The sequence below is a fragment of the Salmo salar genome, chromosome ssa17 (assembly GCF_905237065.1).
Source record: "Salmo salar chromosome ssa17, Ssal_v3.1, whole genome shotgun sequence".
Taxonomy (NCBI): domain Eukaryota; kingdom Metazoa; phylum Chordata; class Actinopteri; order Salmoniformes; family Salmonidae; genus Salmo; species Salmo salar.
The window spans coordinates 30,562,970-30,589,411 of record NC_059458.1 but is presented as its reverse complement, the minus strand read 5'-3'; the positions used below and the strand labels follow the sequence as shown (position 1 = coordinate 30,589,411).

At 47.5% G+C, this 26,442-nt stretch overlaps 1 protein-coding gene across 1 annotated transcript in view; it reads right to left on the bottom strand.

Moving 5' to 3' along the window:
* The window catches only part of LOC106573958 (neurobeachin-like 1), a 61,847-nt gene that overhangs the window by 14,092 nt on the left and 21,313 nt on the right, over positions 1–26,442 (bottom strand). Inside the window, 26 exon segments of the mRNA XM_045699384.1 lie at positions 55–183; positions 601–780; positions 1,157–1,285; positions 1,514–1,673; positions 3,920–4,095; positions 5,201–5,785; positions 6,478–6,566; positions 7,609–7,768; positions 8,072–8,230; positions 9,368–9,527; positions 9,730–9,832; positions 10,336–10,495; positions 14,327–14,460; positions 14,556–14,742; positions 15,446–15,535; positions 15,897–15,982; positions 16,573–16,714; positions 16,717–16,878; positions 16,994–17,113; positions 17,264–17,396; positions 17,697–18,271; positions 18,645–18,743; positions 18,846–18,929; positions 22,961–23,067; positions 23,420–23,567; positions 24,204–24,395. Coding sequence (XP_045555340.1) covers positions 55–183; positions 601–780; positions 1,157–1,285; positions 1,514–1,673; positions 3,920–4,095; positions 5,201–5,785; positions 6,478–6,566; positions 7,609–7,768; positions 8,072–8,230; positions 9,368–9,527; positions 9,730–9,832; positions 10,336–10,495; positions 14,327–14,460; positions 14,556–14,742; positions 15,446–15,535; positions 15,897–15,982; positions 16,573–16,714; positions 16,717–16,878; positions 16,994–17,113; positions 17,264–17,396; positions 17,697–18,271; positions 18,645–18,743; positions 18,846–18,929; positions 22,961–23,067; positions 23,420–23,567; positions 24,204–24,395 — 4,449 coding nt within the window.

The window sequence follows — 26,442 nt, the reverse complement described above, 5'->3', positions numbered from 1 at the left end:
TTTCTGCTCTTCAAGAGTTGAATGATTTAGTAAGGCATTGAACCAGCTCCTCACGTATTTGTCGAGGTAGACCCTCCACTCGGGGGAGTTGCAGTACAGCTGGAAGTCCTCGAAGAAGGAGGGGCTGCCGTTGGTGTCAGGCATCTGGGGGAGGTGCAGCTCCATGTACAGCAGCTTGTTCACCTGCAGACAACAACATAATATAAGAGATTACAAAATAATACAAAGTGTTGTGAGGTATTGACATGTTACAGACCAAAAGCATTTGGTTTTTGTTCATTCGATTTAAATAATGGTGGCTAGTAATCCTGGACTACAAAGCATATTCAGAGAATCCATTGAAATCTCTCTTTAGTCCAGGACTATGTTTAATCTGTGTCCTAGACACCGGCCCTTGGTGTGACAAATGTTTGGTCTATGTGCCAAGGTTTTGCCGTTATTTAAGAAAACAGTCAGCAAGTCTCTTTGGAATGTTTGATCCGGATTCTACTTCGTGACTGTTCATCATGCATGTCTTTGTGTGTGTGTGTGTGTGTGTGTGTGTGTGTGTGTGTGTGTGTGTGTGTGTGTGTGTGTGTGTGCATGCCTGTGTGTGTGTACCTTGGAAAGCAGTGTGCGGAGCAGGGGCACCAGGCACATATAGGTGTCCTCCGTCTGCCCCCCTACAGAGCGTCTCAGGATGCCCTCCACCTTGCCCAGCAGGTAACACGCCTCGTCCTGAGTCTCCACGCTCTTGGTCTGCAGGATGCCGTTCAGCTTGGCTGTGGCCAAGGCACACACCTGGCAGGAGAGGAGATCACTTACACACACTTCTTATCTGGAGGTGATAAAACCAGGATATAAAGACAAGCATTCTGAATAAGATGACGTGACACCTGATAGTTCTTATAGAGAATAGTATCTTAAAAAAATAAGAGGGGTGGGGGGGGTACGTGATAGAGGGTTATAGTGCCTTCTATGAGACTTAGGGTGAGGCGGGTCGCCCTCAAGGGGGGCTAAGCTGAAAAGGTTTGAGTACCACCGGTAGACTGAAAGTAGAGGTATGAAGTGTACAGTTGAACCCACTAACTGTAAGTTGCTCTGGAAAAGAGCGTCTGCTACATTACTCAAATGTAAATGTAAGTGTGTATGTATGCGACACTGGAGAGCTTCTCACCTGGGGGTCTTCCTGGGCCATGAAGCCCAGCAGAAGCCTCAGGCCCACCTGGGACAGCTGCAGCCACTGGGCCCCTGATGAGTACCACACCATTAGACTGTCCATCAGAGTCACTGTCTCCTCCAGGACCTAGAAGAAAACAATCATGGAATCAAATCACCTCTTACATGGATTGTGTTACTCAATTGGTTTAGAATTATTTAACATAGCCTAATTGTGGATTGCAGTCACTCTTTGGCAATAGACTGATTTCAATGTAACAAATGTCTTCATATGTCAAATCACTGAACTATCACTTTACAATGGTATGACATTCATACATACTGCCAAAGATGTCGCTACTCCTAATAACAATACCTTCTCTGTCCACAGGGCGGGGTTGACCAGGCCCTCGGCCTGCAGGAAGTCCTGCACAACGTGGAGCAGCCGCACAGCGTTCTCGGTGTGCTGGGGCAACATGGCCGCCGTGGCCTCCCGGTTGTCAGTCACAGCCCACTCCAGCATCCTCTCCATCAGACTGGGTGAGAGGGAGGGATAACAGAGGGAGAGGAGAGGAAAGTAAAAGAGCGAGAGAGAGCGAGATAGATAGTGTCAAACAAAATGTAAACACTAAACATATTGCACATTGAACAGCCACAACGTCACCCTGCAGGCTGGTTCCTACTCCTCACTACAGTCATCACGTCACCCTGCAGGCTGGTTCCTACTCCTCACTACAGTCATCACGTCACCCTGCAGCCTGGTTCCTACTCCTCACTACAGTCATCACGTCACCCTGCAGCCTGGTTCCTACTCCTCACTACAGTCATCACGTCACCCTGCAGCCTGGTTCCTACTCCTCACTACAGTCATCACGTCACCCTGCAGGCTGGTTCCTACTCCTCACTACAGTCATCACGTCACCCTGCAGGCTGGTTCCTACTCCTCACTACAGTCATCACGTCACCCTGCAGGCTGGTTCCTACTCCTCACTACAGTCATCACGTCACCCTGCAGGCTGGTTCCTACTCCTCACTACAGTCATCACGTCACCCTGCAGGCTGGTTCCTACTCCTCACTACAGTCATCACGTCACCCTGCAGGCTGGTTCCTACTCCTCACTACAGTCATCACGTCACCCTGCAGCCTGGTTCCTACTCCTCACTACAGTCATCACGTCACCCTGCAGCCTGGTTCCTACTCCTCACTACAGTCATCACGTCACCCTGCAGGCTGGTTCCTACTCCTCACTACAGTCATCACGTCACCCTGCAGGCTGGTTCCTACTCCTCACTACAGTCATCACGTCACCCCTGCAGGCTGGTTCCTACTCCTCACTACAGTCATCACGTCACCCTGCAGGCTGGTTCCTACTCCTCACTACAGTCATCACGTCACCCTGCAGGCTGGTTCCTACTCCTCACTACAGTCATCACGTCACCCTGCAGGCTGGTTCCTACTCCTCACTACAGTCATCACGTCACCCTGCAGGCTGGTTCCTACTCCTCACTACAGTCATCACGTCACCCTGCAGGCTGGTTCCTACTCCTCACTACAGTCATCACGTCACCCTGCAGGCTGGTTCCTACTCCTCACTACAGTCATCACGTCACCCTGCAGGCTGGTTCCTACTCCTCACTACAGTCATCACGTCACCCTGCAGGCTGGTTCCTACTCCTCACTACAGTCATCACGTCACCCTGCAGGCTGGTTCCTACTCCTCACTACAGTCATCACGTCACCCTGCAGGCTGGTTCCTACTCCTCACTACAGTCATCACGTCACCCTGCAGGCTGGTTCCTACTCCTCACTACAGTCATCACGTCACCCTGCAGGCTGGTTCCTACTCCTCACTACAGTCATCACGTCACCCTGCAGGCTGGTTCCTACTCCTCACTACAGTCATCACGTCACCCTGCAGGCTGGTTCCTACTCCTCACTACAGTCATCACGTCACCCTGCAGGCTGGTTCCTACTCCTCACTACAGTCATCACGTCACCCTGCAGGCTGGTTCCTACTCCTCACTACAGTCATCACGTCACCCTGCAGGCTGGTTCCTACTCCTCACTACAGTCATCACGTCACCCTGCAGGCTGGTTCCTACTCCTCACTACAGTCATCACGTCACCCTGCAGGCTGGTTCCTACTCCTCACTACAGTCATCACGTCACCCCTGCAGGCTGGTTCCTACTCCTCACTACAGTCATCACGTCACCCCTGCAGGCTGGTTCCTACTCCTCACTACAGTCATCACGTCACCCTGCAGGCTGGTTCCTACTCCTCACTACAGTCATCACGTCACCCTGCAGGCTGGTTCCTACTCCTCACTACAGTCATCACGTCACCCTGCAGGCTGGTTCCTACTCCTCACTACAGTCATCACGTCACCCTGCAGGCTGGTTCCTACTCCTCACTACAGTCATCACGTCACCCTGCAGGCTGGTTCCTACTCCTCACTACAGTCATCACGTCACCCTGCAGGCTGGTTCCTACTCCTCACTACAGTCATCACGTCACCCTGCAGACTGGTTCCTACTCCTCACTACAGTCATCACGTCACCCTGCAGGCTGGTTCCTACTCCTCACTAGTCATCACGTCACCCTGCAAGAATATTTAGTAACAACATGTGTCTTTTTAAACTAATATCTTTGTGAGACTGGACCTTTTTAATTGAACGAAATATCTCGTGTTTGTTGTCTAAATGGAACTGTGCATTCTGCATATTTTCAGTCTTGTCAACTAGGAATGAAATAAATCAACTGTAAGAAATGCCCGTGTCCACCTGAGCTTGATGTGGTCGACAGGCAGCAGCAGCTCGTTGGTAGCGCCCAGCTTGGTGAGGGCAGAGAACACCTGCCCCCGCTCCAGCCAGGCGGCATCGTCCGAGCCCTCCACGCCTCGCCACATTACGCACAGCACGATCTCCAGCAGCATGCGAGACAGCTCCTCCTCCGTCCGCTAGGGGGAGACAGAGAGGGCGGAGTCAGTGAGTCACATCCAGGTACAGATAGATACAGAGGGGGTTCCCTCCCACCCCCAGCCTCCATGGTGTGGTTTGACCCCCCCCCCCCAATGTCTGGCCCTACTGACGTCAGTCCATGGGAGAATTTCAATTGTATTACCTTGACTCCTCGTGTCCTTTCTCCCCACCCTCTTCTGAAAACCCATCCAAAACAGAAGGACTTCTGACTTTCTCATCCAATGGGTTTTGAGGAGATGAGGAGAGAGGACGCGAGGAGTCAAGGAAATGCAAATTGAGATTGTCCCCATCTATAGATGAGAGGGAGAGGCGGCTCCCTAGTGAAGCAGTGACATTTTATATCTTTATATCTTTATAAGTCTGATGGGGGATCAGAGGACCTGAGGGACATAGGAACACTCTGGCACCACAGTGGATACAGAAGCCCCCAATAGGGTGGATACAGAAGCCCCCAATAGGGTGGATACAGAAGAAACCAATAGGGTGGATACAGAAGAAACCAATAGGGTGAATACAGAAGAAACCAATAGGGTGGATACAGAAGATACCAATAGGGTGGATACAGAAAAAACCAATAGGGTGGATACAGAAGAAACCAATAGGGTGGATACAGAAGAAACCAATAGGGTGGATACAGAAGAAACCAATAGGGTGGATACAGAAGAAACCAATAGGGTGGATACAGAACAAACCAATAGGGTGGATACAGAACAAACCAATAGGGTGGATACAGAACAAACCAATAGGGTGGATACAGAAAAAACCAATAGGGTGGATACAGAACAAACCAATAGGGTGGATACAGAAGAAACCAATAGGGTGGATACAGAAAAAACCAATAGGGTGGATACAGAACAAACCAATAGGGTAATCTGGATCCCTACCAGGAATTAGCTTTCAAATATCCAATTTGAGCAGCTGAAGGAAAGGAAGACCATTTATACTATTGATATACAGCCACTGTGACTAGCCAGACTGTTCCTAGGGCCTTGAGGAAACCACTTTAGTCTATTGATATACAGCAACTGTGACTTGCTAGCTACACTGAAGAGGAGAGGAAACCACTATAGACAGGTGTCTCACCTCAGCGCAGCTGAACGACTCCCCCAATGACACGTTGTCGCTGAACAGGAAGCTGTCCTCGGTGAGGGACGCCGACGAGGCATCTGGGAAGGCCTTGGCTGACGTCTCCAGTGGCGATGGCGTGCTGACCATGCTCCCCGGCGTCTGGTTGCCGCTCTCCCCGCCCTCATAGGCACTCATGTGGGACAGGTCCAAACTCAAACCCCCTGCTTTCCCTCCCCCAGAGGCCCAGGGCTTGAGCAACTGGCCCTCCCCAATCTGACTAACGGGCGTGTCCAGAAGCGAAAGTACATCCCCGTTTTCAAGACTATCCACTGATCTTCTGGAGCTCATGCTGAGGCGGTCTTCATCCACCAGTCTTCCGGCGCTGCCTGCTCGGCCCCTCCTCTCCAGGGGAAGTTCTAGGCGGCTGCCGCTGCCCCGGCTGAGGTTGAGGTCCAGGCTGCAGGTGCTGGCAGCGTCGCCCCGCCCCGGGCCGCCCTCGCAGGGGGAGCGCAGGAACAGCCTCATCAGGGTCTCCTGCCAGCACAGCTGTCTGGAGATCTCCCGCGCCGCGTCCTGCTGGGACTGGAGGAGCTGGTACAGCTAGAGGGAGAGAGAGCAGTAATATTACTACCTGAGTATTCATTACTGCTCATTTAACATTACTGACCTGTTATTTATTATTCAATGAGTATTACGCTTACTTTTATGTTATTTATGTTATCAATGATTAAATCTTTTTGGGGGATGGAGAAAGAACGAGGGATGCAGGGAGGGAAGGAATGATAGCGAGGGAGAAAGAGGAGGAAGGATAGAGAGAGGGGGGAAGGATAGAGAGAGGGGGGAAGGATAGAGAGAGGGGGGAAGGATAGAGAGAGGGGGGAAGGATAGAGAGAGGGGGGAAGGATAGAGAGAGGAGGAAGGATAGAGAGAGGAGGAAGGATAGAGAGAGGAGGAAGGATAGAGAGAGGGGGGGAAGGAGGAAGGATACAGAGAGGGGGAAGGAGGAAGGATAGAGAGAGGGGGATGGATAGAGGGACAGAATAGAGCTTTAGGAAGATCAAAACCAGATATTTTAGCACAAGCACATAATCGCTTTTATAATAACTTAATTTCAAAGATTTCAAAGTAATATCATGCATTTCTGTTTATGGTTGATGTTGTGATTGAATTATTATGGATATCAACATCTGGTATGTAGGAAGATGTCTGTTTCTATCCTGAGGACAAGCTTATACCACTTGTATGTGTGTCGTTTTAATAACGTAGTGTGTGTGCGTGCTCTGTTCCCTCACCCTATTGCACACGAGCAGGCGTACGCTGGGCCCGGCCCGGTGAGTCAGCTGGACCAGGGCCATAAGGTCCTTGTAGCTCACCACATGATCTGGGGGGGTCAAAGGTCAACATGATGAGCCATAGCCATATAATTTAGTAGAGTACACATTGACTGTATCTCTATTATCTGTTGGGCCACACCATAGTACTGGGTAATGTTCAGTAGGGCACACCGTATAAAAACATTTTGCAACGGAAGGCAGAAATGTGTGTTCAGGAAGTACCTCACTGTTTCTAAATGTTTTGTCCCAGCTGAACATAACCCTAATTGATCTGTCGATATAACTGAATGGGTAAAACACGGGTCCCGTGTGGCTCAGTTGGTAGAGCATGGTGTTTGCAACGCCAGGGTTGTGGGTTCGATTCCCACGGGGGACCAGTACGGGGGAAAAAAATGTATGAAATGTATGCATTCACTACTGTAAGTCGCTCTGGATAAGAGCGTCTGCTAAATGACTAAAATGTAAATCTGAAGTACACTGGAGAAACATTGATTTCCTTCTCCTGCCCTTTGCCCATACAAACCTCACTGCAGAACCGCCCTGACTCTCTCCAGCCATTCATTCAGTCATTTATTTATTTATGGAGAGGAAGCCATTCTCTGCAGTCTGTACTCCCTGCAACTTCAGCCTCACCCGAGCCAATCATTCAGCCCTCAACGCTTCATTGATTGGCCACTAAATCACACTCCCATGGAGTCACAGGAGTAGAGCCAGCCAATCAAAACTATGCAAGGGCTGAACACCACATCTACAAAGGTCTATAGGGACAGCTGGGTAAAGCAGAGTCAGTACTAATTCCTTTTTATTGGCCAATGAAATGAAACCACTTCACCTGCGTTACTGTAGATATTGCTTCGGTAAAAAACCTTTTACTATTGAATTTGTTTGCCGTTTTGTATATATTTGTAAAGTTGCAAATGAATTACCCTTCGGACACAATAACTATTTATTGAATGGAATTTAAAAACGACGCTGATGATTGGCTGTTGAAGGAGCCGTCTCCAACCATCGAGTGATCTAGTCCCCAGAAACATATTTGAATAATGGTATGGTGGACACTGATAGGGTGTGAGAGACACCGTCACCCACCTGTGTGGAGCACCTGGTTGAGCAGGCTCTTGACGAGGGAGGGGGTGATGTGGAGGTCAGAGAAGAGCAGGGAGAGACCAGAGTATCCCACCTCCCTCAGCTTCAGCCTCTGCTTGTTCTTCTCATAGACACGGTCGCAGCGCAGCATGCGGTCAAACATCTGGACTCACACACGGCAAAGACCATTAAATGATGTTACATTAGCAGCATTCAATGTCCAAAAGAGAAAGGTCTTGTATAGTACCTAGTGAAAGTATTGACTCATCTGCACAACATAACCAACTCCACATATTCAAAGTAAAATTACATTAAAAAATAAATCCAGAACATTTCCAGGCCAGTAAGTTCTGCATGTCCAAAACTGACAAATTCAGAAGCCCCATCGCTCAAAACCACAACACACTTAAACATATCCGTGTATTGTGTGTGTGTGGACAGGTGTATGTGTGAGGAGGTCCCTCACCTTGAAGACGAGCTCTCGGAGGCGGTCTGAGTGTTTGGTGTTGAGCAGCAGGGCGTAGCAGGAGTCGGCCGCCCCCGGCTCAAACAGCAGCAGGAAAAGCTGGTCCCTGGCAGCACTGGTCTGGAGCAGACTTAGCAGCAACTCTATCACTCCACACAGCTAGACGGACACACACACAGACATTTGGTTAGCAACTCCACCAAGGCGCCCGCCAACACCCACACACACACACACACACACACACACACACACACACACACACACACACACACACACACACACACACACACACACACACACACACACACACACACACACACACAAGGATTGAGTTAAGTGGAGAGAGTAAGTAAATGATGAGTGTGGTTTCAGGGAGTGAACAGTCTAATAATGGGTAGGATGGAGAGGAGACAGAACAGTCTAATAATGGGTAGGATGGAGAGGAGACTGAACAGTCTAATAATGGGTAGGATGGAGAGGAGACAGAACAGTCTAATAATGGGTAGGATGGAGAGAAGAAACTGCGGAGGATGAACACTCGACATTGCAGTGAGCATATGTCACATGCCATGATGTCACAGGCCGTGTATAGAAACCTATGTAAGAGGATAAGACAGACAGGAAAAAGAGCTGGAGGAAAGGAGGGAGAGAGGAAGGACACGGACACACAGGAAACAGATCCTCATTGAATGCCAGTGAGTGGATGGGAGGCTGGGCCTTGAGAGACAGAGGCCTGCCACAGTCAGTTAAACAGAGCAGCCAGCTGAAGGCTATTAGAGGGGGAAAGCTTTCTTCCAGAGGCCTAGGTAACCAGCAGGCCATGGACCAGGGCTATCCTTAGTGTAACCGCAGGCTGTAAACACACAGCCCTCACCACCGTGCCAGGCACAGAGCTGGCAGCTGCTCCCTCATCGGCACCACAGCAATGGTCTTCATAGGATTTCTAAGTGTTATTCCAGTACATGGATATTGAAGACAACTTGGGTTTATTCAGAGGGTCAATAAGTGAGAGATTGAATTGCACTCGGTCTTCCACATTGGGTAATAGCCAGTCTATTAACCATCTTGTCTTCAATGGAACTCATATGGAGTGGAGTCCTGACTACAGGACGTCTGCTTTATACATGTTAATCTATGACACGATGCATGGCTTCATTAGTGGTAATATTGTAACGGAGTCATGGACCATCATCTGTCCGTTCCTCCCTTCCATCCATCCATCCATCCATCCATCCATCCATCCATCCATCCATCCATCCATCCATCCATCCATCCATCCATCCATCCATCCCTCACCTGTTCCTCGTCTCCGATGGCAGCGATGTATCCCAGAATGCTGTGCATCTCCTCCTGGGTCATACCCTTGCTGATGTAATACTTCAGGAGGCCGCAGAGGGATGCTCGGATGGTCTGATTGTCATCTTCACTAATATCTCCCTCCCTGCTGACACTCTTACTAACAGATTAAGAATCATTTATTTAAAAAATATATATTTTATGACAAATCAAATATTATTTTATGACAAATCAAGTTGACTGTAGAACTTGTACAGTTATTAAAATACATACATCTCATGTAACAGATGGAGCTAGAATAGGACAATTAAGAATCATGAGTAAAAACCAGAAGCTGAGCATTCTGGGAGATGGAGTCCCACCCGTAGTAAAGGCGAATGGTGTCCAGTAGAAATTGAACTCCGTATTTCTTCCGGAACTGCTTCCTGTTTTCTTTGATGACGGTGGACATGTACTGGATGTGACCTTCATCACCACGAGAAACAAGAGTCACACACACACAGGGCTGGATAGGTTACATTCTAAATGTAATCCGTTACGTTACTAGCTCCCTGTCGAAAAATGGAATCAGTAACGGAACTTTTGGATTACCCAAACTCTAACTTCATTTGATTACTGTCAGTTACTTTTGGATTACTTTCCCCTTAAGAGGCATTATGCCGTGTTCACGTTCTAGTCAGAACTAGCAAACTCTGAAATTTCCTGACTTGCTAACTCGTAGTTATACACGTGCCGCGTTCAACCAGTTAGCAAGTCGGAAACTTCAGAGTTCCGACTAGCAGGTGAATGTAGCATTAGAAGAAGACAAAAAGGGTCCATCAAACGCATGTGGTGTGTCATTATAGTGGTCTCTGACTTGCTCAGGTGGAACAAACTTCAACTTGTTCCTGGATTTGCAACCAATCACACTCTCATATCGACTCACACGTGAACCCCCCCCACACAGACCCATGGTCCCAGGTGCTCACCGATGCGCAGGGGGAAGTCTCCCAGGTTCCAGATGCTGAAGTTGAACAGAAGGTGTGTGTGGAGTTGCTGCAGCAGCTGTTGGTTCTTTTCATAGGTAACCTGCTCCACCAGGAGCTGAGCAGACACCAAGACACTCACATCCACCAGACTGGCAGGCAGCTACACAGAGAGAAAAACACACATGCAAACAGAGAGAATTAGTAAGAGAGAGAGGAGAGAGAGAATGACAGAGACAAAGAGAGCGAGAGAGAATGACAAAAAGAGAGAGAAAGATTGAGAGAGCGCGAGAGAGAGCGCGAGAGAGAGCGCGAGAGAGAGCGCGAGAGCGAGCGAGAGAAAGGCTGCCGTTTTACGGGCTCCTAACCAACTGTGATATTTTGTGTGGTTTTTTTGCATTGCACGTAACTTATTTTGTACAAGTGTTGCTGGTCTCTTATGACCGAAAATAGCTTCTGGATATCAGAACAGTAATTACTGATCTCGAACTGGACGAAGATTATTTCTTTAATGAGTCTGACGAGAAGGATATACAGCTTCTCCGAGACCAGGCCCAAATCCATGTCATTCACGTGAAAAAAATACGGAAATACAGGGGGGGGGGATATTGGGGTGCCTTGTGAGAATCGTTGGCAAGTGTGTAACCTGCCTCAAACATCCGTTCTATTGGCCAACGTGCAATCACTGGAAAATAAACTGGATGATCTCCGCACGAGACTATCCTACCAACAGGACATTAAATACTGTAATATCTTATGTTTCACCGAGTCGTAGCTAAACGATGACAATTAATATTCAGTTGGCTGGGTTTTCCTTGCATCGGCAGGACAGAATAGCTACGTCTGGTAAGATGAGGGGTGGGGGTGTGTCTATTTGTCAATAACAGCTGGTGCGCGATGTCTAATATTAAGGAGGTCTTGAGGCATTGCTCGCCTGAGATAGTGTGATCTACAGCTTATCATGAGGTACTCTATCTACCAAGAGAGTTTTCATCTATATTTTTTGTAGCAGTCTATTTACCACCACAAACTGATGCTGGCACTAAGACCACACTGAATGAGCTGTATAAGGCCATAAGCAAATAAGAAAATACTCATCCTAGTGGGCGGGACTTTAATGCAGGCAAACTTAAATCCGTGTTACCTAATTTCTACCAGCATGTCACAAAAAAACTATAGACACCTTTACTACACACACACACCGAGACGCATACAAAGCTCCCCCTCGCCCTCTATTTGGCAAATCTGACCATAATTCTAACAAGCAAAAACTAAAGAAGGAAGTATCAGTGACTTGCTGAATACGGAAGTGGTCAGATGACGCGGATGCTACGCTACAGGACTGCTTTGCTAGCACAGACTGGAATATGTTTCGGGATTCATCCAATGGCATTGAGAGTATACCACCTCAGTCACCGGCTTCATCAATAAGTGCATCGACGACGCCCCCCCCCCCACAGTGACTGTACGTACATATCCCAACCAGAAGCCATGGATTACAGGCAACATCCTCACTGAGCTAAAGGCTAGAGCTGCTGCTTTCAAGGAGCGGGACACTAACCCGGAAGCATTCAAGAAAGCTACGCCCTCAGACGAACCATCAAACAGGCAAAGCGTAAATACAGGACTAAGATTGAATTCTACTACACTGGCTCTGACGCTCGTCGGATGTGTCAGGGCTTGCAAACTATTATGGACTACAAAGGAAAACCCAGCCGCGAGCTACCCAGTGACGCGAGCCTACCAAACGAGCTAAATGCCTTTTATGCTCGCATCGAGGCAAGCAACACTGAAGCATGCATGAGAACACCAGCTGTTCCGGACGACTGTGATCACACTCTCCATAGCCGATGTGAGCAAGACCTTTAAACAGTTCAACATTCACAAGGCCGCAGGGCCAGACAGATTACCAGGACGCGTACTCGGAGCATGCGCGGACCAACTGGCAAGTGTCTTCACTGACATTTTCAACCTCTCCCTGACCGAGTCTGTAATACCTACATGTTTCAAGCAGACCACTATAGTCCCTGTGCCCAAGGAAGCGAAGGTAACCTGCCCAAATGATTACCGCCTGTGGCACTCATGTCGGTGGCCATGAAGTGCTTTGAAAGGCTGGTCATGACTCACATCAACACCATTATCCCAGAAACCATAGACCCACTCCAATTTGCATACCACCCCAACAGATCCACAGATGACGCAATCTCAATCGCACTCCAACACTGGCCTTTCCCACCTGGACAAAAGGAACACCTATGTGAGAATGCTGTTCATTGACAAGAGCTCAGTGTTCAACACCATAGTGCCCACAAAGCTCATCACTAAGTTAAGGACCATGGGACTAAACACCTCCCTCTGCAACAATTAAGCAAATGGCAACCTGGAACATTTACATTGACAACCCCCCCCCCTTTCTTTTTTACACTGCTGCTACTCACTGTTTATCATCTATGCATAGTCACTTTACCCCCATCTACATGTACAAAGAGAGAATGAAAGAGCCAGAGGGAGAGACAGACAGACAAAGAAAGCGTTAACCTGTTGGGGATAGGGGTCAGTATTTGCACGGCCGGATAAAAAACGTACCCGATTTAATCTGGTTACTACTCCTGCCCAGTAACTAGAATATGCATATAATTGTTTGATTTGGATAGAAAACACCCTAAAGTTTCTAAAACTGTTTGAATGGTGTCTGTGAGTATAACAGAACTCATTTGGCAGGCCAAAACCTGAGAAGATTCCAAACAGGAAGCGCCCTCTCTGACCATATCTTGGCCTTCTTGATCATCTCTATCCAAAACAGGGGATCTCTGGCATAACGTGACATTTTCTAACGCTCCCATAGGCTCTCAGAAGGCGGCAGAACTTTGAATGATGACTTTGCAGGCCATGGCTGAAAAACAGTAGCGCATTTGGATAGTGGTCGATCTGAGAACAATGAGACTGGGGCGCGCGTGCACGAGTCGACTCCATGTTTTCATTTTCAGTCTTTGAACGAAAACTGGGTTTCCCGGTCGGAATATTAATGCTTTTTTACGAGAAAAATCGCATAAAAATTGATTTTAAACAGCGTTTGACATGCTTCGAAGTACGGTAATGGAATCTTTTGGAATTTGTTTTCACGCAACGCACCGAGCATGTCACCCTTCTTTACCCTTCGGATAGTGTCTTGAACGCACGAACAAAACGCCGCTATTTGGATATAACTATGGATTATTTGGAACCAAACCAATATTTGTTATTGAAGTAGAAGTCCTGGGAGTGCATTCTGACAAAGAACAGCAAAGGTAATCCAATTTTTCTTATAGTAAATCTGAGTTTGGTGAGGGCCAAACTTGGTGGGTGTCAAATTAGCTAGCCTGTGATGGCCGGGCTATCTACTCAGAATATTGCAAAATGTGCTTTCGCCGAAAATGTATTTTAAAATCGGACATAGCGATTGCATAAAGGAGTTCTGTATCTATAATTCTTAAAATAATTATGTTTTTTGTGAACGTTTATCGTGAGTAATTTAGTAAATTCACCGGAAGTGTTCGGTGGGAATGCTAGTCACATGCTAATGTAAAAAGCTGGTTTTTGATATAAATATGAACTTGATTGAACAAAACATGCATGTATTGTATAACATAATGTCCTAGGAGTGTCATCTGATGAAGATCATCAAAGGTTAGTGCTGCATTTAGCTGTGGTTTTGTTTTTTGTGACATTATATGCTAGCTTGAAAAATGGGTGTCTGATTATTTCTGGCTGGGTACTCTGCTGACATAATCTAATGTTTTGCTTTCGTTGTAAAGCCTTTTTGAAATCGGACAGTGTGGTTAGATTAACGAGAGTCTTGTCTTTAAAATGGTGTAAAATAGTCATATGTTTGAGAAATTGAAGTAATAGCATTTCTAAGGTATTTGAATATCGCGCCACGGGATTCCACTGGCTGTTGAGTAGGTGGAACACAAGCGTCCCACCTAGCCCAGTGAGGTTAACAGAGTCTCTAAACCTTCTGCATCAGTCCCCCCAGGGTGGCTACTCCATGGGAGTGCAGCAGGCTCTCCTGGTTGATGGGGTGACGCTGCAGGAAGTGCTTCAGCACCAGCAGGAATGTGGCAACCAGGTTCTTCTCCAGACGCGCCTCTGAAACACACACAGGCACACACTTAGTTTCAGTTCAATAACTGTAATGCTTGTATTATCACCTAAAGCTAAACATGATGTGTTTGGGGACTCACCTGAGGACCTGTTGGAGGGCAAGATGACCCAGTCCCCGTCCCCAGGAGAGGTGGCCACGTCAGGGGTGGGGCTGATCAACTCTGACCCCGTGGGGTCGGCAGCGGTGTGGTTCTCAAAGGTCAGCAGGGTGAGTTGCTCCAGGATGGGGAAGAGGACAGGTAGACCTCCCACGCAATTGATCATATCCTGAACACAGGAGTGTGAATCAGAACGGGGAAAATTAACCAGAGGCAGAATCAGAACGGGGAAAATTAACCAGAGGCAGAATCAGAACGGGGAAAATTAACCAGAGGCTGAATCAGAACGGGGAAAATTAACCAGAGGCTGAATCAGAACGGGGAAAATTAACCAGAGGCGGAATCAGAACGGGGAAAATTAACCAGAGGCGGAATCAGAACGGGGAAAATTAACCAGAGGCTGAATCAGAACGGGGAAAATTAACCAGAGGCTGAATCAGAACGGGGAAAATTAACCAGAGGCTGAATCAGAACGGGGAAAATTAACCAGAGGCTGAATCAGAACGGGGAAAATTAACCAGAGGCTGAATCAGAACGGGGAAAATTAACCAGAGGCTGAATCAGAACGGGGAAAATTAACCAGAGGCGGAATCAGAATGGGGAAAATTAACCAGAGGCTGAATCAGAACGGGGAAAATTAACCAGAGGCGGAATCAGAACGGGGGAAATAATCAGAGACGGCATTGAATATAATTTTGCCCTGTAACCATCCCGCAAGACAACACCCTATTGCCTGGCAGGGAATGGAAACAGCAATCTTGCAGCTACTGATTGACTTATGTAACCTCTACACTACACACCACCCATCAACCATCCAATCAAATATTCAACAATAAAAATTAGGAGAATATGTTGTCATTCCTAAATCATACCTTGATGTCCCAGTTGACAACCTTGTTCCCAGTCAGACGCCCATGGAGGAGGTTGGGGGACAGGTCCAGACAGATGGGGTTCCGACAAGCCTGTAGGAACCAGGAGACATATTTCCTTGTTACACCGCCTATCACAACTGACAAGCCTATAGGAACCAGGAGACATATTTCCTAGTTACACCGCCTATCACAACTGACAAGCCTATAGGAACCAGGAGACATATTTCCTAGTTACACCGCCTGTCACAACTGACAAGCCTATAGGAACCAGGAGACATATTTCCTTGTTACACCGCCTATCACAACTGACAAGCCTATAGGAACCAGGGGAACTAATGAATTGTTACAATGCCTGTCATAACTGACAAGTCATTAACATCCATGACTGTAATAATAAAGCATGGGCGGGGAGTAATGAGGTAAATGATTGACAGTAGCCTTGTCCAATCACCTTGGGGGAGTAGTGCAGCAGGAGTTTAGTTGCGAGGTCACCGAGCTCTGCCTCCTGGGTCTTGAAAGGAGAAATACAGTTTGGCCCTGAGAAGAGAAGGAAACCAACCAAAGATAACATTACTATAACCCTGTCCCTGGCCATGTTCCAATGCTCATGAAATGCATCCTTCCTTCATTTGAAGAAATCGCTGTTCTGACAACATTTGATTGACGAGACTTCTCCCCGAAGTGGATATGCACTCAGTCTCTCCCCTTCATGGATATCCAACAGAAATGAAGAGGTGTGAGAAATATGGTGGAAACTTTCTCAGCCAATGCTTACATCAATCTAATGCCTGTAAAAGCATGAAGAGTCAACGGGTGCACACTTCAGGGAGAGAATCAATGGAGAGAGTCCATTGGCTTCAATAATCCAATCCCGATCAGATCAGAGATTATCTCAATGAAGGAAGGAACGTTCAGGGATGCATTTTAAAATCGTTCTATGGGAGAAACCCAATTGCATTTCCCTGAATCCTTGCGTCCTCTCTCGTCGCCTCCTCAAAACCCATTGGATGAGAACATCAGAGGTCCCTCCCTGCTGACCATTTCATCCAGTAGGTTGAGACGGAGGCGAGAAGAGAGGATGCGAGGAATCAAGGAAATGCTATTTAGATTCTCCCCATCTCTCTCACCGGGGCTGCAGAGGGCCTTGACGTGGTTGGGCTGCAGTGCTTCATGGAACACCATGACGCTACCCAGCTGGCCCTGCAGGGAGGTGGGGCTGCCCCACTCGCTGTCCTGCGTCCCCGCCGAGATCAACTTGGTGACCGACTCAGGCTTTCCCCCCAGGAGGCCCCCCAGCCCTGGGTCGACAGGATGCCCCCCAGGGAGGAGCGGGCGGAAGGGGGCGCCCCGGACAAGGGGGGGTCTGAGATTTGGGAGGGGGGTGGCGTGGTGGTCCGATGGCCTGCTGAGCCGATGCAGCAGGAGGTGAAAGGCTGAGGGGGCAGAAACACAGTCAGGGAACTGAATATGAGTTCACGGGCAAAAACATACACACAAATGTATATAAACAACACGCGCACACACAATGTAATTCATGGTAACTCTCACCTCTGTCATGGTTGGGTACTTGAGTGGTGCTGACAGTTTCTGCTGTCCATCTACATAGATGTAAACTAGACTCTGTCCAAACGGCCTCTTCCCCGGTACATGGACTACACCAATACTGTGCTGTGGGCAGAACACACACAGGACTCAATCTCCCACAACTCACCCTGTCGGCAGCCAGCCATACAGACCATAGAGATATATCCATTCTAGTGGTCTATATTTAATTCGATGACACAGACAAGCCTACAGAAAAGTGATGATGTCACTCACCCAGAGTGAGTCACAGAAAGAGTAGTCTGGTAGCATCACTGTCATGTACTCCTTCTTGGTGCACACGGCAACCACCAGTACCCCTGCTGAACTGATGAAGGCCTCCAAGCCCGTTCCTCCCGGGGTGAAAAAACTACAGAGGAACAGACAACAGAGCACATTACACACTCTTAACCTGTCTCTCCCCATCCTCCTGTCTCTCCCCATCCCTCTTTCCGTCCCTCTCCCTAGCCCAACCCTCCCTCACCCCCTTCGACCCTCCCTCCCTCCCTCCCTCGACCACCAATTCTACCTCATCCACCTCCATCCATCCATCCCTCTCCCTAGATCACTCAACCCTCCGTCTCTCTCACCCTCCGTCTCTCTCACCCTCCGTCTCTCTCACCCTCCGTCTCTCTCACCCTCCGTCTCTCTCACCCTCCGTCTCTCTCACCTGTACAGTTGCTTCCTCTTGTCCCCCTTGCCGGGCAGTCCCTGCTGGTCCTGGTCCAATGAGAGCCAGGCCAGGAAGCTGAAGGCGGGGCCCGGCCAGCGCATCACCATTGGCACGGCGATGCCAGCCATGCTGGGTGACAGATCAAAGTACTGCATGGCGCTCTCCAGACCCTGCTTCCGCACCATGCCCAGGACCGCCCTCAACACCGGGCCCACGTACGGGTGAGCCTGCCCGGGCTCCAGCGGCCTCAGAAGCCTGAGTAACTGGAGGAGCTCACCACCGCTCAGCGACTGGCTCCCCAGCGACCCTAGCAAACCGACAAGGCTTTCCGCGCACGCCCGGTGCAGGCGAGCGTGGTGCCCGAGGGTGGCGAGGAGCCGCACGGCCATGGCGGCGTTGACGCAGGTGGCGCGAGTCTGTCGGTTGATGCAGCAGAGGCGGCGGAGCCAGTCGGCAGTGAACACCTGCAGCTCAGCAGAGTCCATCTCTGGGAGCCACTGGATGAGGAGGAGCAGGGGCTCCACGTTACTGATGCCCAGGATACCCACCGAGCTGTGTTCACCCTCCACAGCCTGAGAGAGAGAGGGAGGGGAGGGCGGGGAAGGAGAGAGGGAGAGAGAGTGGGCAGACACGACACACAGCGGGTAAGTGCACAGATATACAGGGGGTTTTATGTCCCAAATGCAACCCTATTCTCTATGTAGAGTGATGCTCCTGTGACTATGAGCCAGAAGACAATATGCCCATAATCAGTGTATAGATAGTAGAAGGCTTGTTAGAGCATTTTGGTTTTAGGCCTTAAACTAAAAAAGCAATAGGCCTTGTGTTACAGCGGCATTTAAAGTCAATGTAAAATCCTGTCAAAAGTAGTCTACTATGGGGAAATAGGTTGGACTTTAATATGACAAGAACAGAAGAACTCCGGTGACAGAGGGAATCTCTCACCATATTCATCAGTTCCTTCAGCAGGTGTCTGGAGGGCTGGCCCAGGGAGACCAGAACCTCAAACAGGTGAGTGTAGCCAATCCGCTCCTTGAACACCTCCTGTAGGGGCGGGACTAAACTGTTAGCAATACTGTTTGTGGATCAGTCTATATATGGATATGTTGGGTTGTGTGTGTGTGTGTGTGTGTGTGTGTAGTTCACCTTTGCAGCAGGTGACTTGTGCATCACCGTCGTCAGGGCTTTGATGGTTGCCACGGCGAGAGAGTCCAGTCGCCCTTGAAACACCTAAGACATATCAGACCTGTCAATCTTTCTCCTGAGCCAATCCCCATTTCCTTAACCTCTCAGGGGGGTGTGTGCAGTATTGTACGTGAGTGAAACTCGCCCCTTTTTATCCCTGCCTTCATGCAAACAAAATGAATGATTAGGGTTTTTATGACTAATCAAATCATAATTTAAATGATCGTCATTCTCCGAACATAACATTGACATCATGCTTAAATGATACCTCACTCCACTCGCAGGAATAAAAGGAGGCTGTTGGTGTGTGTGTGTGTGTGTGTGTGTGTGTGTGTGTGTGTGTGTGTGTGTGTGATCACTGCAGAGGTTTAGGATCTGATTATTCGTGGACAGAAGCTGCAGTGTAAGTGCTCATTGCTCTTACTGCCCTTGATATAAAGAGTAAACAGACACGTCAGGCCTTTCTGCTCCAGACAACACCAGGAAAAATGGACATTTCCTGTCAAGAGTCATTGTCTGACTAATATCATAGTACTCTCTGGAGCAGGAAGCTCTGAGGGCTCACCAAAACACTGTATTTTAAGAATATATATTCCTCTCTCCTTCACACAGAGGAACACCAACACACACGGAGGAGCAACGCTTCCTCCTGTCAGCAGACACACTGGCTCAAAGTAGCCTCACATACACATCCTCTGTCCAGCTCTGCCCTTCTCCAAATCGCTCTTTTCTCTCCCTTTAACGGAGTGTAAAACATTCAGTGTGTCGTCTCGGACCGGCTGGAGAGGGTCTGTCCGTGGTGAATGAAAATAAACAGAAAATAAAACCCACAGAAATATATATCTCAAACAGATGTTCAGACCACCACGGCCATGGACGTCCATCAAGACACTAGCCATGGTCACACAAGACAGGTGAGGTGATTGGAAACCCACATGACACCAGCAGAGAAACCCAACAGGGAGGGAGGGAGGGGAAGATGACATAAGGCAGGAAACAGAAGAGGGTAGAAGAATGACATGAGGAAAAGGAAAATGAATGAATGATGGGTAGCAACAAGAGACCACTCCACGACAAGACAACTAGCTGATTAGTTCTTCTCATTGTACTGTAGCTTTGCCCTGTAAACCAACAGTCTACTCTAATGGTGGTTTTAATGCATGCACTGACAGTTATTTGATGTTTCACAAACTCTGCAAAAAAAAGAAATGTGCCTTTTTCTGGACCTTGTCTTTCAAAGATAATTCGTAAAATCCAAATAACTTCACAGATCTTCATTGTAAAGGGTTTAAACACGGTTTCCCATGCTTGTTCAATGAATGAACATGGACCTGTGGAACGGTCGTTAAGACACTAACAGCTTACAGACGGTAGGAAATTAAGGTCACAGTTAGGACACTAAAGACGCCTTTCTACTGACTCTGAAAAACACCAAAAGAAAGATGCTCAGGGTCCCTGCTCATCTGCGTGAATGTGCCTTAGGCATGCTGCAAGGAGGCATGAGGACTTCAGACGTGGCCAGGGCAATAAATTGCAATGTCCGTACTGTGAGACGCCTAAGACAGCGCTACAGGGAGACAGGACGGACAGCTGATCGTCCTCGCAGTGGCAGACCACGTGTAACAACACCTGCACAGGATCGGTACATCCGAACATCACACCTGCGGGACAGGTACAGGATGGCAACAACAACTGCCCGAGTTACACCAGGAACGCACAATCCCTCCATCAGTGCTCAGACTGTCCGCAATAGGCTGAGAGAGGCTGGACTGAGGGCTTGTCGGCCTGTTGTAAGGCAGGTCGTCACCAGACATCGCCAGCAACAACGTCGCCTATGGGCACAAACCCATCGTCGCTGGACCTGACAGGAGTGGCAAAAAGTGCTCTTCACTGACGAGTCACGGTTATGTCTCACCAGGGCTGATGGTCGGATTCGCATTTATCGTCGAAGGAATGAGCGTTACACAGAGGCCTGTACTCTGGAGCGGATCAATTTGGAGGGGGAGGGTCCGTCATGGTCTGGGGCAGTGTGTCACAGCATCATCGGACTGAGCTTGTTGTCATTGCAGGCAATCTCAGCGCTGTGTGTTACAGTGAAGACATCCTCCTCCCTCATGTGGTACCCTTCCTGCAGGCTCATCCTGACATGACCCTCCAGCATGACAATGCCACCAGCCATACTGCTCATTCTGTGCGTGATTTCCTGCAAGACAGGAATGTCAGTGTTCTGCCATGGCCAGTGAAGAGCCCTGATCTCAATCCCATTGAGCACATCTGGGACCTGTTGGATCGGAGGGTGAGGGCTAGGGCCATTCCCTCCAGAAATGCCTGGGAACTTGCAGGTGTCTTGGTGGAAGAGTGGGGTAACATCTCACAGCAAGAACTGGCAAATCTGGTGCTGTCCATGAGGAGATGCACTGTAGATACTGACTGTTATTTTTGACCCCCCCCTTTGTTCAGGGACACATTATTCCATCTGTTAGTCACGTCTGTGGAACTTGTTCAGTTTATGTCTCAGTTGTTGAATCTTATGTTCATACAAATATTTACAAATGTTAAGTTTGCTGAAAATAAACGCAGTTGACAGTGAGATGACGTTTTCTTTTTGCTGAGTTAACAAGCCATAGCGCCCCTGGAGCAAATTAGGGTTAAGTTCGTTCCTCAAGGACACAGACAGATCTTTCCCCTTCACAGGTCGAGTATTCGAACCACCAACCTTTCGGTTACTGGCCCAACACTCTTTCATTGTGTGTGTGTGTGTGTCTCTCTCGGGTTGGGTAATAAAACAAGACATTTCTGTGGACTGTAAGGAAAATGGATGAATAAAGTATTTTTCATCTTCATTCATTAATTCCACACATGACCTATAGGAGAGGAGACAGCATAGGTCTGACTGTGGTCAGGTTGCTAGGTAACCAGGTAACCATGGGTGGCCATTACACAGAGTCGGAGTATCGGATTACAGGTGCTAAACTCTGCCTGACTACAAAGGAATACTTTGTAGTGTGTGTGAAATCACCTTGCCGCATGATAACCAGACCAACAGGTGAGTGTCTGCCTACAGATGATTCACTACAGGTGAGTCTTTGTGACTAAAGCACACTACAGACCACTGCATGTCAAGAGAACACTGCAAAACTACATTAAAGGGTACCAGCGAGTGTTTGTGAGTGCAGGGGAGGCCAGGTGAATAACTGAACTGGGGAGACGGTTTGACCACACTGCAGGTGCTGTTGTTTGCCTTTTGGAGATCGGGCTACTTTCTGTAAAAGTTACTTTGAAGTACTTTCAGACAAATGTTACTGTAAAGACTGCTTGATTGATTGACAGATTGATAGACTGCTTGATTGATTGAATGACAGATTGACAGTTTAATTGATTGATTAACTGCTTGATTGATTGATTAACTGCTTGATTGATTGATTAACTGCTTAATTTATTGAATGACTGCTTAATTTATTGAATGACTGCTTGATAGACAGCTTAATTTATTGATTGATTGACTGATTGATTGATTGTTTCTGACTACAGGGCAGCACAGATGTACGTCTTGTCATGGAGTGGCCATCTTGACGGGGATGGCGGTGATGATAGCATGAGTGACGGTGGTGGCGTGAGTGACAGGTTGACAGGGTGGCAGTATACCTGGGTGTCACTCTCTCCTGTCACTGTCAGTAACCTGTTGGTGAAATCTTTCTGGTCCTTCTCTGCTGTTGTGCACCTAGCATTAACCAGCTGCAGAGTTGAACCAACAACAGGACGTGGTGGTGGTGGGGGGGGGGAGAAAAGAGTGGTGGATGGGAGTCAGAAGGTAAAGGTTGTGACTCACAGAGGGGCTGGGTGGGGGGGTTTGTGCTACCTAAGTGCTCCAGCACTAAGTGGGGAGGTAAAGTCATAACATGCACAGTGAGCCTGAATAGAAAGGCTCACACACACAGTGTAAGGTAACACTATGCTTCCTAGACAGAGTTACCTCGATACGCTGAGGAAAAACACACACAGTAAACAGTAGGCTAAGACCCCCCCCCAATCCTCATGTTCAACATGCTTTGTGCCAGGGCTGAGCGAGACCATACCTTGCTGTTCTGTAGTAGGCGTGTCAGGTGCTCGAAGCAGTTGCTGTTGAGGAAGATGGCCTGCAGGACGGGACGGTCCGAACACAGGAACATATCCCTGATAGTGTCTGGAGGTCAGACACAGGAGAAGAAAAAAAGGGGAATGGGATATGAGAGCGATAAGGGGAAAGAGAGGATGAGAGAGAGAGAGCGAGAGCCTTCATAAACTCTTTATAAAGGCCTCTCTCTAAGTGCTTCAGTAATCATGGAAATCAAAAGTCAGGTGACAGTGGTCAACACTCAACCTATACTAGGTGCTAGTGGTAATGTAAGTAGTTCAGTAAACCACACTGGTATAAAGAGAAACCTTGTCTGAGACCTGAAGACTTGCGTTAGCTTCCTGAGCTAATGCATAGACTTTAGCTCAGTGGGGTATTGCAGCTTTGTGGCGTACATGACAATCCGGGTTCGGTCACTCACCTAGCATGTGCACCTGCAGCGCTACGAAGCGGCTCTCCCAGTGGCGGCCCAGCACCTTATGACCTTTGACCCCTTGCTGCACGGCCGCTGCCGCCGGATCAGAGTTGAGCAGTTTGAAGTAGTTCTCCAGCACCGAGCCGATCTCCACCTGTATGAATGAAGGAATGTTATTTTATTACATTTCAAATAAGGTACATTATCAAATCGATTCAGCCAATTGAAATCAATAACATACACATTATAAAAAAAATCTGAAGATGAAAAACACTATAAAGTCAACCATCCGATTCTTGTCAGAACAACACCCTCTTCCCTATATAGTGTGAGTAAAAGTGACGTTGTCTGAAGAGATAGCATCGACTCTAACTTTATCTTGGCTTGTGCTGGTGACTGTGACCTCCTCCTCAGACCAATTGGCAGTACTCCCAGAACATTGTTCTGGGAACCAAAAAGAGTATCTCAGTTTCAAGGTCTCAGTTTGGAAAGAAGAAGCCTCGTCAGTCACATGCAGAAACCAACGTTAATAATGAATAATGTAAAACATGCTTTATGACATGTTTGTATAGCAGTATACACACACACACACACACTACTTCTCACCCCTGGGCACTCTAAAAGCACTGACCTGTTTACATTAATATGAAATTGTATTCTATTACTATCATGAATGATTAGCTTTTTTAAACTATGATTTGTGAAAGTTCCTAAGCTATTGTTAACCGCAATTTATTGAGCTGGGAAAAGAAAACAAATCCATGTTAAAAAAATATATAATTCTAGTGACCTGGCGTTGGTCTGAGCTGCTGGCCAGGAGGGAGTGGACCACCTCCCTCAGACAGCCCAGGGTGAGCAGGGACTTCCGGTCTGGAGCCTCACTGTCCCAGTCCTCCCTGTCCATGTCTCCCCCCTCATAGTCCCCCAGCACACGCAGCAGAACCTCCATGGTGGCTGGGGAGATGGCTAGTAGAGCATTACGCTGTGGAGGGAGGAAGCCTTCATAAACGCTTTATAAGGCCTCTACATGCTTCAGAAATCATTCACAAGCAAATGTCCTGCTACAGTTTAAAGGGTAAATGAGGACCATTGCGTGCACTACAGTGCATTCGGGAAGTATTCAGTATTTCCACATTGTTACGTTACAGCCTAATTCTAAAATAGATTAAAATCGTTTTTTCCCCCCCTCATCAATCTACACACAAAACCCCATAATGACAAAGTAAAAACAGGTTAAGAAATGTTCGCAAATTTACTACAAATAAAAAACAGCATTATCACATTTATGTAAGTATTCAGACCCTTCACTCAGTACTTTGTTGAAGCACCTTAGGCAGCGATTACAGCCTCAAATGTTCTGGGGCAGTGGTTCCCAAACTTTTTATAGTCTCGTACCCCTTCAAACATTCAACCTCCAGCTGCGTACCCCCTCTAGCACCAGGGTCAGCGCACTCTCAATTACTGTTTTTTACGTTACACAACCCGGCTCGTGGGAAGTGACAAAGAGCTCTTATAGGACCAGGGCATAAATAATAATAATAATCATCATCAATAATTTGGCTTTTTATTTAGCCATCTTACATATAAATCCTTATTTGTTCATAAAAAAATGTGAATAACTCACCACAGGTTAATGAGAAGGGTGTGCTTGAAAGGATGCACATAACTCTGCAATGTTGTATTGGAGAGTCTCAGTCATAAATAATTTTCCACACACAGTCTGTGCCTGTATTTAGTTTCATGCTAGTGAGGTCTGAGAATCCACTCTCACATACACTACCGTTCAAAAGTTTGGGGTCACATAGAAATATCCTTGTTATTGAAAGAAAAGCACATTTTCTATCCATTAAAATAACATCAAATTGATCAGAAATACAGTGTAGACATTGTTAATGTTGTAAAGGACTATTGTAGCTGGAAAAGGCTGATTTTTAATGGAATATCTACATAGGCGTACAGAGGCCCATTATCAGCAACCATCACTCCTATGTTCCAATGGCACTTTGTGTTAGCTAATCCACGTTTATTATTTTAAAAAGGCTAATTGATCATTAGAAAACCCTTTTGCAATTATGTTAGCACAGCTGAAAACTGTTGTCCTGATTAAAGAAGCAATAAAACTGGCCGTTAGACTAGTTGAGTATCTGGAGCATCAGCATTTGTGGGTTCGATTACAGGCTCAAAATTGCCAGAAACAAAGGACTTTCTTCTGAAACTCGTCAGTCTATTCTTGTTCTGAGAGGCTATTCCATGCAAGAAATTGCCAAGAAACTGAAGATCTCGTACAACGGCGTGTACTACTCCCTTCACAGAACAGCGCAAACTGGCTCTAACCAGAATAGAAAGAGTGGGAGGCCCCGGTGCACAACTGAGCAAGAGGACAAGTACATTAGAGTGTCTAGTTTGAGAAACAGATGCCTCACAAGTCCTCAACTGGCAGCTTCATTAAATAGTACCCGCAAAACACCAGTCTCAACATCAACAGTGAAGAGGGGACTCTGGGATGCTGGTGGTCCCAAACTTCTTCCATTTAAGAATGATGGAGGCCACTGTGTTCTTTGGGACTTTCAATGCTGCAGAAATGTTTTGGTACCCTTCCCCAGATCTGTGCCTCGACACAATCCTGTCTCGGAGCTCTACGAACAATTGCTTCAACCTCATGGCTTGGTTTTTGCTCTGACTTGCACTGTCAACTGTGGGACTTTATATAGACAGGTGTGTGCCTTTCCAAATCATGTCCAATCAATTGAATTTACCACAGGTGGACTCCAATCAAGTTATAGAAACATCTCAAGGATGATCAATGGAAACAGGATGCACCTGAGCTCAATCTCGAGTCTCATTGCAAAGGTTCTGAATAGTTATGTAAATGATGTATTTGTTTTTATTTTTAATAAATGTAAACATTTCTTTAAAAAAACGTTTTCACTTTGTCATTATGGGGAATTGACTAGATTGATGAGGATATTGTTGTATTTAATACATTTTAGAATAAGGCTGTAACGTAACAAAATGTGGAAAAAGTCTAG